A 14,403-nucleotide genomic window follows, 5' to 3' on the forward strand; every position below is an offset into this window, starting at 1 on the left:
ACATGCATTGAAAGCTTCAGAAATTCAGAAGATCAAAGGCATGTGAGAAAAAACTTCACATGCCTCTGATCTTCTGAATTTTGATTAAAAGGTTATGAGTGCAAATCCCAGAACCATCAAACGGACAATGCTGGGCCCTTGAGCAAGGCCCCTGTACTAATGAGATAACTGTAAGCTGCTCTGGAGAAGGACGACTGCCAAAATGGCATAAATGTTTTTCCACTTAAATTCGGTCACATTTGAGATGTGAATGTTGTTTCGTGATATTTTGACAGGGGTGTCTAAACTTTTTTGTATATCCACCGCATAAGTGAGATTTCTTGGGAATCTATTCTGAATTATTATTCTTTTTTTTTCAGCTGTGCAAAAGCCCCTCTCTCATGACCAGTAAACAACAGGTCGAGAGCGACTCTAAAAGAGCTGGTAAGAGGCACAGCTCAGACTGAAGAAGTCTGACTGTTTTAGCACCAGACACTTCACAGGCCAGACAGAAGTCATTTTAGGAGTCTGCGTAAACATGGTCAAATGTTTTCTGTTCTGACCAGACCAAATTGGATCTTTTTTGGGCGCGGAAACACAGTGTTACTTTTGGACGAAACACAATGCTGCGATTCACTATAAGAACACATGCGACACAATGAAACATGCTGGTGGAAGCGTCATGCTCGGGTTTACCTTTTGCCTTGTGGTTGTTTGTCTGGAATAAAAGCCAGGTGCACACTGTGGAAATTTGGCCACGAGTTGGTCGTCTGAGACAAATTTGGAAAATCCTAAAAGATTCCTATAATCCCAGGCTAAAATCTATCTATAGTCTCTGATGGCTGGTTTGACATGTTCATAGACAGTCAATTAATAGCCTTTGTGATCGTTTTCCGTTCATTTTTCTCCTCTCAAATTCCGTGTCCGAAGTTTCAGACACTTTCCTGCTGTGTGACGTTTCCAACGACCACATTTAAACCAAGACTCAACAGGCGCGCCGGACCTGATGATGTGATTGGCGTGACAACTTCAAATCACCTCAGAGAAAAAATGTTGCGGTGCACAGTACAGCGAGAAGAGCAACGTATTGAGTTATGGAGGGAAAAGGAGTGTTTGTTTGACGGTTTTAATTCACAAGGCATGTCACAAAGTTTACTCTACAGGTTGTTTGTGTTTGCAGCTAGGGTATGAACGGATTGATGGCGTAAATCTTCGGGCGAGTCTTTTTCTTGTTTGTGTCGGTTTTTGATTGTCGTACAGTCTGACATTATGACAACTGAGATCCATGGGGATCATGGTCGTACAGTCTGACAAGCAACATTCACAATGGAGTATAAAAATGGCACAGTGTGGACCCAGCATTATCCTCTTTTCACCTCACTGAGGAAGTTTTTTTTCAAGCAGAGTCGCAGTTGGGCTACACTTTTTCAATTTTTCAAGTAATGGATATTTGAAAGCACTGAAAGCTCGGTCTTTATGATTCTGTTCGTTTTTGGGATGTTGTCTGACAAAACCCTTAATTGTATATTCACATATAACATTTAATCTGTGCTTAAAGGTTAATAAAGTTCATAGAAGGCTGACTGGGGGGTGGGGGTTATAAACTAATTGAAAATACCTTTTTTCTCCATGCGCTTCATGTCCATGAGCTTGTCGACGTTGCGTGGGTCGCTGAGCCACAGCTGCATGCGAACGAACGGCTCGCGGCCCTTCAGGCTTAGCTTGTGCCATGGTTTGGGCCGGGCCAGCAGGTCAGACACCGAGCCCTGAGTCAGTCCCAGGATGGTCTCGCCGAACAAACGCTGACCTGAATCATAAACACACACCGCTGTGTTAGTGCAATGACACACTGCTATTGCACTTCCTCTAAATCAATAGTCATCCTTTTTAAATAAATAATATAGCGCAGTGCTTACACTTTGCAAATGAGGTACAGGTTTTTATGATTTATCCCAAAATAAGAAGAAGAAGGCGAAGAAGAAGCACATAAAACCCCAGACAATTACCCCTATAAATCCCGAGTGCTGCTCTAACCTAACTCCAAATTCCCCCAAAAAAATCAAATATTTTTTTCTGCCTGAAACCTGTTTAAAGCGAGTCATGTGAGGCAGAACAGTGCTTGTAATGAGAAAACGAGGCCAGCCATGCGCATGACATAATCACTTCCCTTCTCCTCCTACTCCTCATCATAACCGCGCTGTTATAAAAACACCTATCTGGGGCCTGGCAGATGGAAAACCTGAACGCTTCTGAGAACAAAAACTACTATTTCAAGCCCTCGTTTTAGTGCTCGAGGGTCAGCTCTGATTACAAAGTCGTCTTCGCAGGCGTGCCTGGCTTCGCTCGTTTGTCCTTAACGCGGCCGACCTGCAGACATAACTTCATCCCGTAATCCGCCGAGTGGAAAAGTGAACTCAGTCGCTTTAACGACATCAGCCCTGCTGAGATCACTTTCCCCCCGCTGCGCTCACGGCGAACACCTCACGCCCCCTGGTGTCCAGCTGCAAATTTCTGGGCTGCAGAACACTTACGCTAAAAGCATTAGGGCTTTTGTTGTTCTTCCTCAAACTGTTTACAAAGTTGTACAAACAATTGTATAGGATGTCTTTGGATGTAGTAGCATATTCTTTTCCCTTCATTTGAACTAGGAAACCCAAACCTGTTCCACCATGACAATGCCAGCTCTATAAAAATACACTTTACTTGGGTTAGATTTCAAGATATTAAGTGGCCTGCTGTAGAGTGAAGCATGGTGGAGGAGGCATACATTTCAGATTCGCCCCAGACCTCCTAATTGCTGTTCTCTCCAATCCACTGACTTTTGGTCTTTTTATCTTTTAACCTGAAGTGTAAAATAACTATAAATATAAAAAGTAAAGGATGGTAAAGTCTGCGGACGGTACGCAGGAGAGCTGCAGACATCTCTCGGCAACTCGGCACCGCAGTCGTGACACTAGAGACGGCTGAAAACACGACAGCGACTCGGCTAAAGGTCAGACAATGCAGCACACCCACGCGGTCGTGCAAATGAATATGCAAATGTCTGAATGGATTTCATCCGCTGAAAAATCGCATCGTCCGCTGAGTGTACAGTGACTAGAGAAAAGCAAACACAACAGCAGCGCGACACTTTTTCAAATACAAAACGCCATGCAAATTTCCGTACTTCTCGATGCAAAAATCTCAAATATTCACCCATCTATATCTGTAAGAGCAAAGCGGAGCGGCTATTTCTTGGTGTGAACGATTATAGTTGTAAAATACTGCATAGAAAAAAAACAATGTGCTCCTGTGCTCCTGTGTAAACTTGTTCTGAGAACTTAAAAAAAAAATATAAAAAAAAAAAAAAATATATATATATATATATATATATATATATATATATATATATATATATATATATATATATATATATATATATATATATATATGTGGCCCCCATGAATCAGAATAATGGATGAAACCAGATGTGTTTAATATTATTTAGATGCACCTTTCCACCAGTAATAAACACCCCTGGGTTTATTACCTTTATTAAGCCTTACTCACCAAGGTTATTATCAGTGAGCACCTCCTTGACCTTCTTGGTGATGGCGTAGGTGTCGAGCTCGGGCGACATGGCCACCATTTCCTGAATGCTGAGGCCGGAGGGCGTGAGGTTGGTCAGAGGCAGCGGGGTACCAGACTGCATGGCGTCCCCCGCTTCTCCAGATGGGGACGGTTCAGGAACCGGCCCATGCGTACTGCCGAGCGGTTCGCCGCCGCTCTTTACAGACTCCTCAGCCGAGCTGAGTGGCGACTCGGGTGCAGGACTGCAGCTGCCTGACGTTTTCGGGGTTCCCTCTGAGGGAGAGAATGAGCATTGTGTGAGGGTGGGATTTGTTCAATTACAGATGCATTGATAGACAGAAGAGGGTTTTAGAGACAAGTCATGCGCGAATATATGCGTTTCAGAGATTTCTGAAGAGAAATAACATGTAGTTCTTTACTTTGTGCTTCCATTATGAAACCGATTGCCCACAGTGATGCCAAACATTATGATAAAGATTGTATTTCACATTAACAAACTTCAATTGTGATCGCTTTACATTGATGGAAAGTAAAAAAAAAAACACTACATTGCTTCATTTTCCAAGCAAGAAAACTGAAAAGTTTGAAAAGGGGGTGGAGCTTCCAAGCGGCGACAGTCCATTTCAGAAAGTTCTCTGGTGTTTCTCATATAAAAAGTTGGCAGGTCTGTCGAAATGACCTGTATCTGGTGTGGAATGGAATCTAGTGGGGGGGGGGAAAATCTCTGAAACCCAAGACGTTCTTTCGGATCCAAAATTTGATAACTAAAAGACGACTTTAAAATACAGAACAAGAAGCAAAACTAAGCGAGGAGACCCAAACCTGTTCTATCATGGCAATGCACCTTTGCAAAATGCCAGCTCCATGAAGATATGCTTTACATGGGTTGGAAATGTGTGGAAGATCTTAAGCGGCCTGCTATAGAGCTCTGACCTCAACTCTATTGAAAACCTTCGGGATCAATTGCACTTAACATCTCACCTACATCGGTGCCACACTCTAAAATCTAGTGGAACATCTTCCCAGAAGAGTGGAGGTTAAATATAAAAGCAAATGGGGACTACATTTGGAATGGGAAGTTCAAAAAGCACATTTTATAGTCGGGTGTCCAAAGAAAGCCGACGAGACGTACACATCATCCACGTTGCGTAAACGTCCTTTTGTAGTGTGTATACAAACATCTCTGATCTCTGATGATGCTGTGTGAACCAGTCATAATTATCCCAGACGCCTTCTGCAAACAAACGTCTGGAAAACACGTCTCATCTGGACAGCTCGGAGCGTGTCTCTTTCCACACAAACTCGTTAACGGGGCGAACGCTAAGCGCTTGAGGTTTATTTAGTCGTTAAGTTAGTCGTGTAAAGAGCCTCATCCTGACTTGAATATGACAGAACTATTCACACTGATGGCATGATGTGTCCTGAAAGGCGCCTCAGAGACTTCCTCTAGGGAACACTCTGTCTTCAATTAGCGTGTACTTGATGGCTGTGTGTTCTGTGGACAGCTGCAGGCCTTGGACTGTGTACACACACACACACACACACACACACACACACACACACACACACAAACACACACACACACACACACACACACGAGCCAGGAGCCCATCTGTCTATATCCGAGGCCAAAGTCAGTGACCACACTGTGTTCTGCTTTGAATAAAAAAAGAAAAAAGAAAAAAAAAACTAAATTCATTCCTGACACTTGGACACGAACAATTTCTCGCTATTGCATTCAAAAACAAACAAAACGTCCACAACGGCTGCTCGGTGGTTTTGCATTTCAACTTCGACTCTCTCTCTATAACCAAACAATATCCTGTGCAGTGCCTCTACAGAATACAAAAGCGACACAAAGTCAAAGCGCTGTCCTTTTTTTTTTTTTTTCCTTCTTCCATTCGTTCTTCCGTCCCTTTCGGCGGTCGTGCTTCGCGAGCAGCCCACAAGCGAGCAGTCGCGGGAAGCCGTCACTCTCGATTAGCTTCCTGCCACGCCACAGAGAGAGGGAGAGAGAAAAAGAGGGAGCGAGGGCTAGTCACTTTCGATCAGACGCTGCTATAATGTGCTGGATGCTGACATGTGGCTCGGCTAGACCGGGGGTGTGTGGAGGGAGTGTATGTGTGAGTGTGAGTGTGTGTGTGTGTGTGTGTGTGTGTGTGTGTGTGTGTGTGGGTGGGGAGGGGCTCGGGGCGTTGCGAGTGATGGGTGCTGGGGCAAAGCCTGGCACTCTGACATGGTGCCACTAACCTATGAACAGCAGCCTGCCGGGTGTGTGTGTGTGTGTGTGTGTGTGTGTGTGTGTGTGTGTGTGTGTCTTTCACATGTTTGGAGTTTCACGTTCCAAACAACAGCCTTTTCATGCCATGGTTATTTTCCCAGTCGGCTACGTTCGGGAAGCGAGGCGCCCAGGATAAACACGGCTTTCATTCTACAGCACCGAAAACTGCACGAGAGCACTAATGTGATTAAAACACACCCCACACACAAACACACACGCAGGCTGTTAGCTGTTATTACATTCTTTTCATAAAGCGCTCAGTACACGATGCAAGAATTCATCAGTGTTTACACCACGGCACTGTTCAATGAATATGTTTTTAATTCTGATTCATGTCAGTCACAAAAAACGACACGCAAGTTTGTGAATCTGTATTCTGACTTTCTAAATAACACAAGTATATATATATATACATATACACATATATATATATATATATATATATATATATATATATATATATATATATATATATATATATATATATATAAATACACACACACACACACACACACGCGCGCGCTAGAGGAGGCGCTAGAGGAGACAAGCGTTGTCTAAATGTGTGTCTTTTCATTTCTAGCTACAGAAGATTGGTAGTGGTAATCCCTAAAGTCTACCAAAAAAGTCTAATAATAAAAAGAAAATAACAAAAAACCCAAGAGGATTTTTCCTTAAATATGAATCCATTCTAATTACTCTACTTCCCCCCCCTATTCTCTTTTCTTTCCACACTCTCCATGATAGCAATTAGATGAAAGCTGGTTGGAGAAATAGAGCTTATCGGAGAGCCTGGTCATAAAGGCATGAGTCCTCTCGCTAAGACAGCGATTGGGCCATCATTAGCATGTAAATGAGTGACTGGAGAACGTTAGGCTGAGGGGATTCGGTAATTACCGCGCATCAGTGTTACCGTGGGAGTAATTGATTAGAGCAGCAGTGAAGAGCTTTTTAAGGGTCTTCTCCTGCTCATTTTCCTTACCGTTCCAGCAGCATTTATGTGGCAAAACCACCATTTCCATCATCCCCCCCCAAAAATGTGGGGAATCCTGCTTCATTTAACGTCTCTCTCTCTTTTTCAGTCCAGACACTATATAATCAGGGTTCTACTTTTTCAGACTCAAATATGCAGAATTCCCCAAAATATATAATTAAGACCATGTTTAAAATCTGAAGTAATGATTTTAAACTCCAACTAGAACATGCGTTACTTTATACTCTCCGATGTATGTCAGAATCGGAATCTTTGATGTTTCCCCACGCGTTTAGTCGCACAGTCAGGGGGTGCTGTACTGTCCTGGCAACGGCTGCCTCACAACATAGCCAATCACTGCTGTGCTGATCTAGCACCGATCTTCAGGCAGCGCTGAGACTATGCTCCTTACTCCACAAAAAACCCAAAAAACTAAAAAAAACAACACGATTTGGCCATGTCCACACTAAAACGTTTGAATTGAAAACGCATATTTTCCGCTCCGTTTTGGCCCACGGTCCACACTGCGCCGTTTTCAGTCGAGAAAAACGCTCTCCGAAGCCTGACGTTTCAGAGAGCCGAGTGTAAATAAATGGCAGGTGTAAATGATGCAGTTCGACACGTCTTACCTTTTGCTCACGTGTAGTACAGGACATGGGCGTTTTCACATGTTTCAGTGTGGATGAGCAACTTTTAGGAAATGATTGAAAACAAAAGTGTGGACAAGTTTTTTTTTTTTCTAACGAAGACGCCGAATTTCAAATGTATCCCAATAATCACAATTAGAAAATCACAATATTTTCTGTACAGCATATTTCATACTACTATGATACAATGCTGTTATTATGGTATAATAATATTGTATTTTTCCTTTTAAAGGGCGTGTGTGTGTGTGTGTGTGTGTGTGTGTGCGCATGTGTATTGGGATTAATTGACATCATGGAAGCGTGTATTATCTGTCCTCTGGGTTGTGTGTGCACATGTAACGTGCCAAAGGAAACAGTGTATGTAATAAGGCCTGAACTACAGTGTGACAAATGAGAACGATTTATTAAACACGAGGACGGAGGAGTGAAAGGAGAAACATGTTTGAGTGAGTGTGACAGAAAACCAATTTGGGTGTCCAGACAGACGGAGAAGTAGACTCCCCTGGGACAGAGTGCACCATGACGGACGACGACCTCGTGACCTTCGCTATATTGAAACGTGTGTTCGGATTTTTGGCGCGCGAAAAAAAAAAAAAAAAAAAAAGATGGATGAGCCCGATACAAGCCCAGGAGTAGTCAATAAACAAAACAACACTTCTGCTTCGTGTCGAGAGGGTTTTAGCCACGGTTTTTCTGAATTTGCATGACCATTTGGCAGGCACTGTTATCTAGAGTGACTTTCTGTATTAAAAGTTATTCATACAGGGTTATGAGCAGCTGTGGGGTTAGGGGCCTTGCTCAGGGGCCCCAGAGTGGCAGCTTGGTGTGGTTTTTACTAAATGATTATTCCATATAGGAACTGGAGAATCATAACTGAACTATATACCTTGAAACTGTGAGGCACAACATCATATCCAGAATCAGTATTTATCATAATCTGGTGTGTGCGTTACCTTGGGTCTGTCCCGGCTGATTCACCGAGTTCTGTCCCAGATCGCCGTTGAGCCACAGCTGCATCCGGATGAAGGGCTCGCGACCTTTCTGGGTCAGTTTGCTCCATGGTTTGGGACGAGACAGCATGTCACTTACACTCCCCTGAGACAGTCCTAGTACCTGATTGAGACACAAACGGAGAAAATACGTTACTCGACTGTTCTAATGCCTCAACACTTTCACCCCAAAATAAATACATAGGTAACAATCCGGCCGATGGCTTGTCGGTTGCCATGCGCTCAGGTTAGATCAGGAGTGAACGGTTAGTAACATGCAGACCAGTGGTGGGGAAAAACCCTGGAGAAAAGCGTAGCATTCAATCAGTACAAGTCTAGCATGGGTTTAAGTGTTACTCTAATGCACATCATGAATAATGTATAAAATACATTTAAAAAAACCCCAATTCTTAGACTCGTTTCACTGGCTAACCTGCTCCAACCTGCTTTAGTTGAAGAAATTTGCCCCCCCTTTATATAGAGGGAGAAATTCTGGCATGTAGCTACTGAACAGTCATCGCTGGTTTATACTTCAGTTCCCCAGGGGTTTTAATTGGGACGAAAGTAAGACTGTTCCTGACACTTTTTTTCTATTCATATACAATAAAGACAAAGGCCAGTTGCAAGACACGAACCCAGTGTAAACAAGGTGGAATTGAACCCAGACTCGTGCGGTTATTGAATTAGGCGGCCCGTCGGAGAGTAATTTGGTTTGCTGCGTGACATAATCGAATCCAGTTCGGAGTGGACTGCGGTGGGCTTTTTGCGAGGAGGCCGAGCTGCTGAACCTGATGGAGGAGGACCCAGGCTGAGTGACTCATGTGGACGCATAGCTGAGCCCCAAGTGGTGAAAGGAGCCAACCTTTTTTAAAAAAAAAAAAAAAAGGAAAAAAATGCCTTCTTTCGTCGGGACAAAGAAGTCATCTGATGGAGCGCCAATGTCCCAGACGAGTCATTTTCCAGTGAAAAACACCATTGGTCAAACACGAAGACCTTAAACTGCGATTTATGACCAAGATTTAGTAATAAAGAGTTAGTGAGTGCTAAGATGGTAAGTAAGGTGGGGTTAAGAAAGTTAAGGAAGGAGAGATATAGAGGAGAAAAATAGAGAGGACGGACAGGGGCACGCAGACCTTCTCTCCGAACAAGCGCTGGCATACGCCACTCTTGGCTAGCTTCTCTTTGACCAGCTGGGTGAGCTCCACCGTGTCCAGCTCGCGGCATGAGAACAGCTGGCACTGCTCGGGCGCCAGCGGGGGCATGGGCGCTCTGGCCGGCCTTGGCACGCGGGTGCCGCTGAGCTCCGGGTCGGTGGAGCCGGCGTGGTGCCACTCGCTCCAGTACTGAGGGGCATCAAGCAGCCGGGGGGGCGTCTGGCACAGAGACACACAAAGAGGGGAGGGGCCAGCATCAGTCAGAAGCGTCCAGTACAGGGTAGGAGATGGGCATCGTGGGGGAAAGGAATGTCAACCGAGGCTATTTTGCTGGCGATGACATCACTTTGAGCGTTACTATTACTGCTAAAGGGTTTTTGAAGGCTAGATTTCATTCATCATAATAAAGTACCTGGGACTTTATCTAGAAGGCTCATGGAATCAAACAAGTACCAATGCTCACAGTAGTGCAATACAAGTAAAACAATCAAAAGTACCAGTGACCTCAAAAGGGAAACCTTGGTAGGCATTATATCTGAGATTCGGGCTTCAACATCACAGTTCTAAAGGTTATATTTCACTCACAGTCTCTCTACAACATGTCATTAATAGCATTTTTGTATGTAAGTCTGCACCAGGACTAAGTTTAGTCTTGTTGCTTGTGTAGGATGCCATCATTGCAAGGACAATTTTTTTCCCCCAAACTATGATTCATTTGGTTCTCATAGACAGAAATATTTCCATGTCACCAATAGTTTAAATCAGGGGTCCCTAAACTTTATTCCGTGAAGGCCACATAATTTTTCCTTTCGATCGTCGATCGCACAGAAAATGACGGGTCGGAGTGACTACCAGTATTATTGTGAAGATTTTATTATGCTTTTAAATGTATTTATTACACCTCCTAATAATAGATTAGTTTATTATTTTGTTCTGCACCATACAGACAAATGAACAGTACTGTTTAAGAGATATATAGACTTTTAAAAAAGCATAATTACTATTAAGGAAATTTTATTTTTCTATTGAGATCAAAACATTTACTTACGTATGCATATGGTTGGTGAGTGAATCTAACAAATAATCAGGCTATGTTAATAACTAGAAGTCAACCAAAAGTACATTTTACCGATAGCTAGGGTGGATCGTACTTGCAGATAACTGATTAATCAACAGAGTTTTTAAAATAGTAGTGAACTGTATTACAAAAACAAAGTACTTAATCCTGAAAATGTGCTCAATTAAATGAATATGAAGATATCCATTAATAATTAAATAAATAATAAATAATCTATAACAAAAAAGAATATAGCACTCCGTGCAGTGCGCAGTCTCAAGTGTAAAAAAATAAAATAAAAAAACCAGCACGTGGCATCAGTGATTCCATACCGCAAGTCTGAAAAACTACCACTGTGGATCTTTGCTGATAGAAAGATCTTTCCAGCAATCAAAATTTTGAAATTTATGTTTGAAAGAAACCTTTATTAAACATATTTTAAATAATTATTTTCAAATGTGTCTCCGTCATTGTTTAGAGGGCCGTATTCGGTCTGCGGGCTGTAGTTTTGGGACTATTTGTTCAAATGATTTGTACTTAAAAGCCAACCTTGCTCCATATTTCAAGTAGGTGTTAGGACTGCCAGACTGCGATTTCATTTCCTACTACTGTAAAAATGTAAACAGGAAGTACATTGAAGAGTTAATGTTACCAGTAATGTTACTTGATGCCTGAACCCTCACTGGAACTAATGTAAAGTGAATGCCAGATCACCAGTTTCAAGGAGGTCTAATTTGCCTTATGCCTAAAAACGTGCAACTGTTAACCCACCTTTAATTGGCAGCAACAGATCTACAGACCTTGAGCTGTTTACTGACAAACTGGTTATATAGTAGCTATCTGGTAGCTTTTAAGTGTCCTTTGCGTATGAAAATGTTGGCATTTAGGGAACATATTGACCACATTGAGTTAAACGAAAATGAGGATATCTATACTTTCAACAACACAAACAAGAGTAAAGGTTGCAGTAACGCTTCAAGCCATTCCCTTTGCCATGCACAATAAAGCAACGAAGCATCTGGGGTACCAGTTAGGCTTGTTTTAAAAAAAGTCATGCACAAGGATGACCAACGCATGCTCTTAATTTGTCATGCACGATTAGCTCATATTCGTCGACTCACTTCCATTAGCCATGCACATTAATGAGAACCACTCATTTTCCTTGAAACCAATTTGTTCCCTGCCGAGAACAAAGTCAAAGAGGGCCTTCCTCACCTCCTTGGAGTCCTCCAGGCTGTGGTTCTCGTCAGGCAGGCCAGTTCCCCGACGCTCTTGCTGCGAGTTGTTCCACCACTGCTCTCGCCACTGAACCCTGGAGGCTCCATCCTGGCCTGGAGATGCCGGACGCTCCTTCTTAATGCTGCTGAAGTCGAGTAAAGGGGATGGAGAAGGCGAGGAAGGTGAGGAGGACGACGAGGGAAGCAAAGGAGGGGGCTTCTTTAAACCCAGTGCCAGAGGGCTGTAGGTGGTCAGGGGAGCGACTAGTGGTGATGATGCCAACAATTTGGGCGACAATAACGAGAGGTCACTGTGTGAGAGGGAGGAAGAGATCGAGGAAGAGGATGACGACGAAGACGATGAGGACAAAGAGGCCTGCTGCGCTTCCATCTCACGCCGCGCCTGCTCAAGGATGGAACGTATGGCCTCGTCTGAGCCTCCTCCACCTCCAGTAGATGAAGATGGAGGCAGTGATGTGTCAGCTGGTTGATGAAAAATTTAAGCAAGTTAGAAGACCATTTTGGAATAGCTTTTATTTTAAGAAATGAAGAATCGAGACTTACCTGCTTTCTGGACCTGTAGCTCACGCTTGGCTTGTTCCAGGATGGACTTGATGGCTTCGTCTGAGCCACTTTCTGGGGTGCGGATACGGGTCGTAATGTTGCCTAGAAAACGGAAGAGGGAATGGATGAAAAGATGAGCACAGGCATCAGCAAGACCGATCTATCCTGAAATGACAAATATTTACGTAAAACAGTAGAAACAGGATCGCAATTGTGAGAACATTTATATTAATTCGTATTGCTTTACATCTGACCCAAGAACTGCACTTTAGTAGGACAGCAGAGCTACCATACCCCCCCACCCACCCACACACACACACACACACACACACACCCCCATAAAGTCATTTTTGCAACCATATACTTTTTTATTTTTATTTTTTTTTAAGTATTTCCTGTGGCTTCAAATATTAGTTTTGGGGGCCACCAGTATAAAACCAAATGAGCAAACTGGTATGTTTATTTGACTGAGTAAAGTCTGCATGTAACACCCGCTGGTTAGAAAAGGCCCATTTGATGCCACCCAGCCCTCACAAATAGGCCCTCATTAAAATACCTAAATTATATATTGGGAATTTGGCTTGACGTCAGTGTGGTGAGTTCTGGGCTGGAGGTGCCTGGGCTCAATTTTGCACACCACCAGAAAAGAACCTGAAGGAAAAAGAATGTTTTGCTGGGCCATTCTCTAGGTACAGATACAATCAGGGTAGTCCTTAAGCTTCCACGCCACCTGACATTTGACACCATGCAAAATTGGATTGTAAGTCAAAAGAACTTGTACTGACAGTGAACTTGGTATCAAGGGCAGGGTAGTTTTCTCTCGGTCAGGTTTATCCAATTATACACATGGATTCCCTGGATTAAGAAATAACCTGGCTTTAGGCACTGACACATGCTTCAAATTCAAACCACTTATAAGAGCGTGAAAGGTAAAGGGGAGGTCACCAGAGGACACACTTGGCCACACTTAACTCTCTAATAAACTTGGAAAAAAAAAGGACTAAGGGGACACACCTGTCTGCGGGACGCCTTCCGAGCCGGCTCTCCGCTTCGGGCCTTCCTGAAACATGCGGCTTAGGGCCTGGCCTGGGCTCTCTGTCAAAATAAACGACAGAAAGAAAAAAAATGGACGACAAGATGAAAGAATGTACTTGTGGTCGACCAGAACGTTGAATGCTACCTGGGTCAGGAGGGTGGAGTGAAATACAGGTTCGAAATGACTGACAATGGACCTGATTCACATTCCACACTAGAAAAAAAATAACCTCTCAGGATGTTTGTGTCGGTTCACCGGTTGAGGCTAATACCACGTTCAAGGAATGCTTGACCACTAGGGACAAATTACATGTGTGAAATGGGGACTGAGGTACCATTAACTTCCAAACAGAACACTGTGAAAAGGAAACATGTCTCAAAGCAAAAAATAGGATTGTAAACTCTAGCAGGTTTTTGGGAAGCATTATTTTCCCGAAGCCTTGAACAATTTTGAGATACAATGGACATTTCCGTATACCGAGCCTTGTTACTTCACCAACACCCCCAACTCCAAGAACATTTTTCCATTCAAATGCAACCCAAATCAGCTACGGTTCTAGACTATGGGGAAACACCCGAAATGGTACTTTTGACAAGTAAGACGATCCTATGTCAACACAGACTGGTGCTGGTGGCGTGGAATGAAACTCTGGAGACCTTACGGTTCCTTTCCCTGTTGGTCAATACTATTGATCAGTAAAAGGCTTCCGTATCGATTAGAGCGCAGTAAAAGATGGGCGGCGGAGCCTGAAGGACGATCGGAAGCTTGTTCGTGCGGAAATGAGTTGTGATGGAAAAGAAGTGAAGGATCTTAACTGACACTTGAATCGATATGCTCAGAAGGAGAAACCAGTTTGTCATGGTATATGGTGCATGCTGTTTCATATATTCCAAATTAGCAGTGGTGGACAGTAGCAAACTAACCTCAATTCGTTACTGT

General features: G+C 43.3%; 1 protein-coding gene and 1 long non-coding RNA gene across 2 annotated transcripts in view; one reads left to right on the top strand and one right to left on the bottom strand.

Moving 5' to 3' along the window:
• LOC310717771 overlaps positions 1 to 14,403 on the top strand; it is a 339,024-nt gene that overhangs the window by 180,504 nt on the left and 144,117 nt on the right. The gene's annotated exons all lie outside the window — the stretch shown is intronic.
• Positions 1 to 14,403, bottom strand: part of LOC310717767 (homeobox protein cut-like 1) — a 124,355-nt gene that overhangs the window by 5,577 nt on the left and 104,375 nt on the right. Inside the window, exons 16-22 of the mRNA XM_083526219.1 lie at positions 13,443 to 13,523; positions 12,429 to 12,530; positions 11,863 to 12,347; positions 9,570 to 9,809; positions 8,401 to 8,560; positions 3,529 to 3,822; positions 1,598 to 1,786 (exon numbers count right to left, since the gene is read on the bottom strand). Coding sequence (XP_083382345.1) covers positions 1,598 to 1,786; positions 3,529 to 3,822; positions 8,401 to 8,560; positions 9,570 to 9,809; positions 11,863 to 12,347; positions 12,429 to 12,530; positions 13,443 to 13,523 — 1,551 coding nt within the window. The remainder of the gene's footprint in view (positions 1 to 1,597; positions 1,787 to 3,528; positions 3,823 to 8,400; positions 8,561 to 9,569; positions 9,810 to 11,862; positions 12,348 to 12,428; positions 12,531 to 13,442; positions 13,524 to 14,403) is intronic.

The sequence above is a fragment of the Silurus aristotelis genome, assembly GCF_946808225.1.
Source record: "Silurus aristotelis genome assembly, chromosome: 22".
NCBI classification, from domain to species: domain Eukaryota; kingdom Metazoa; phylum Chordata; class Actinopteri; order Siluriformes; family Siluridae; genus Silurus; species Silurus aristotelis.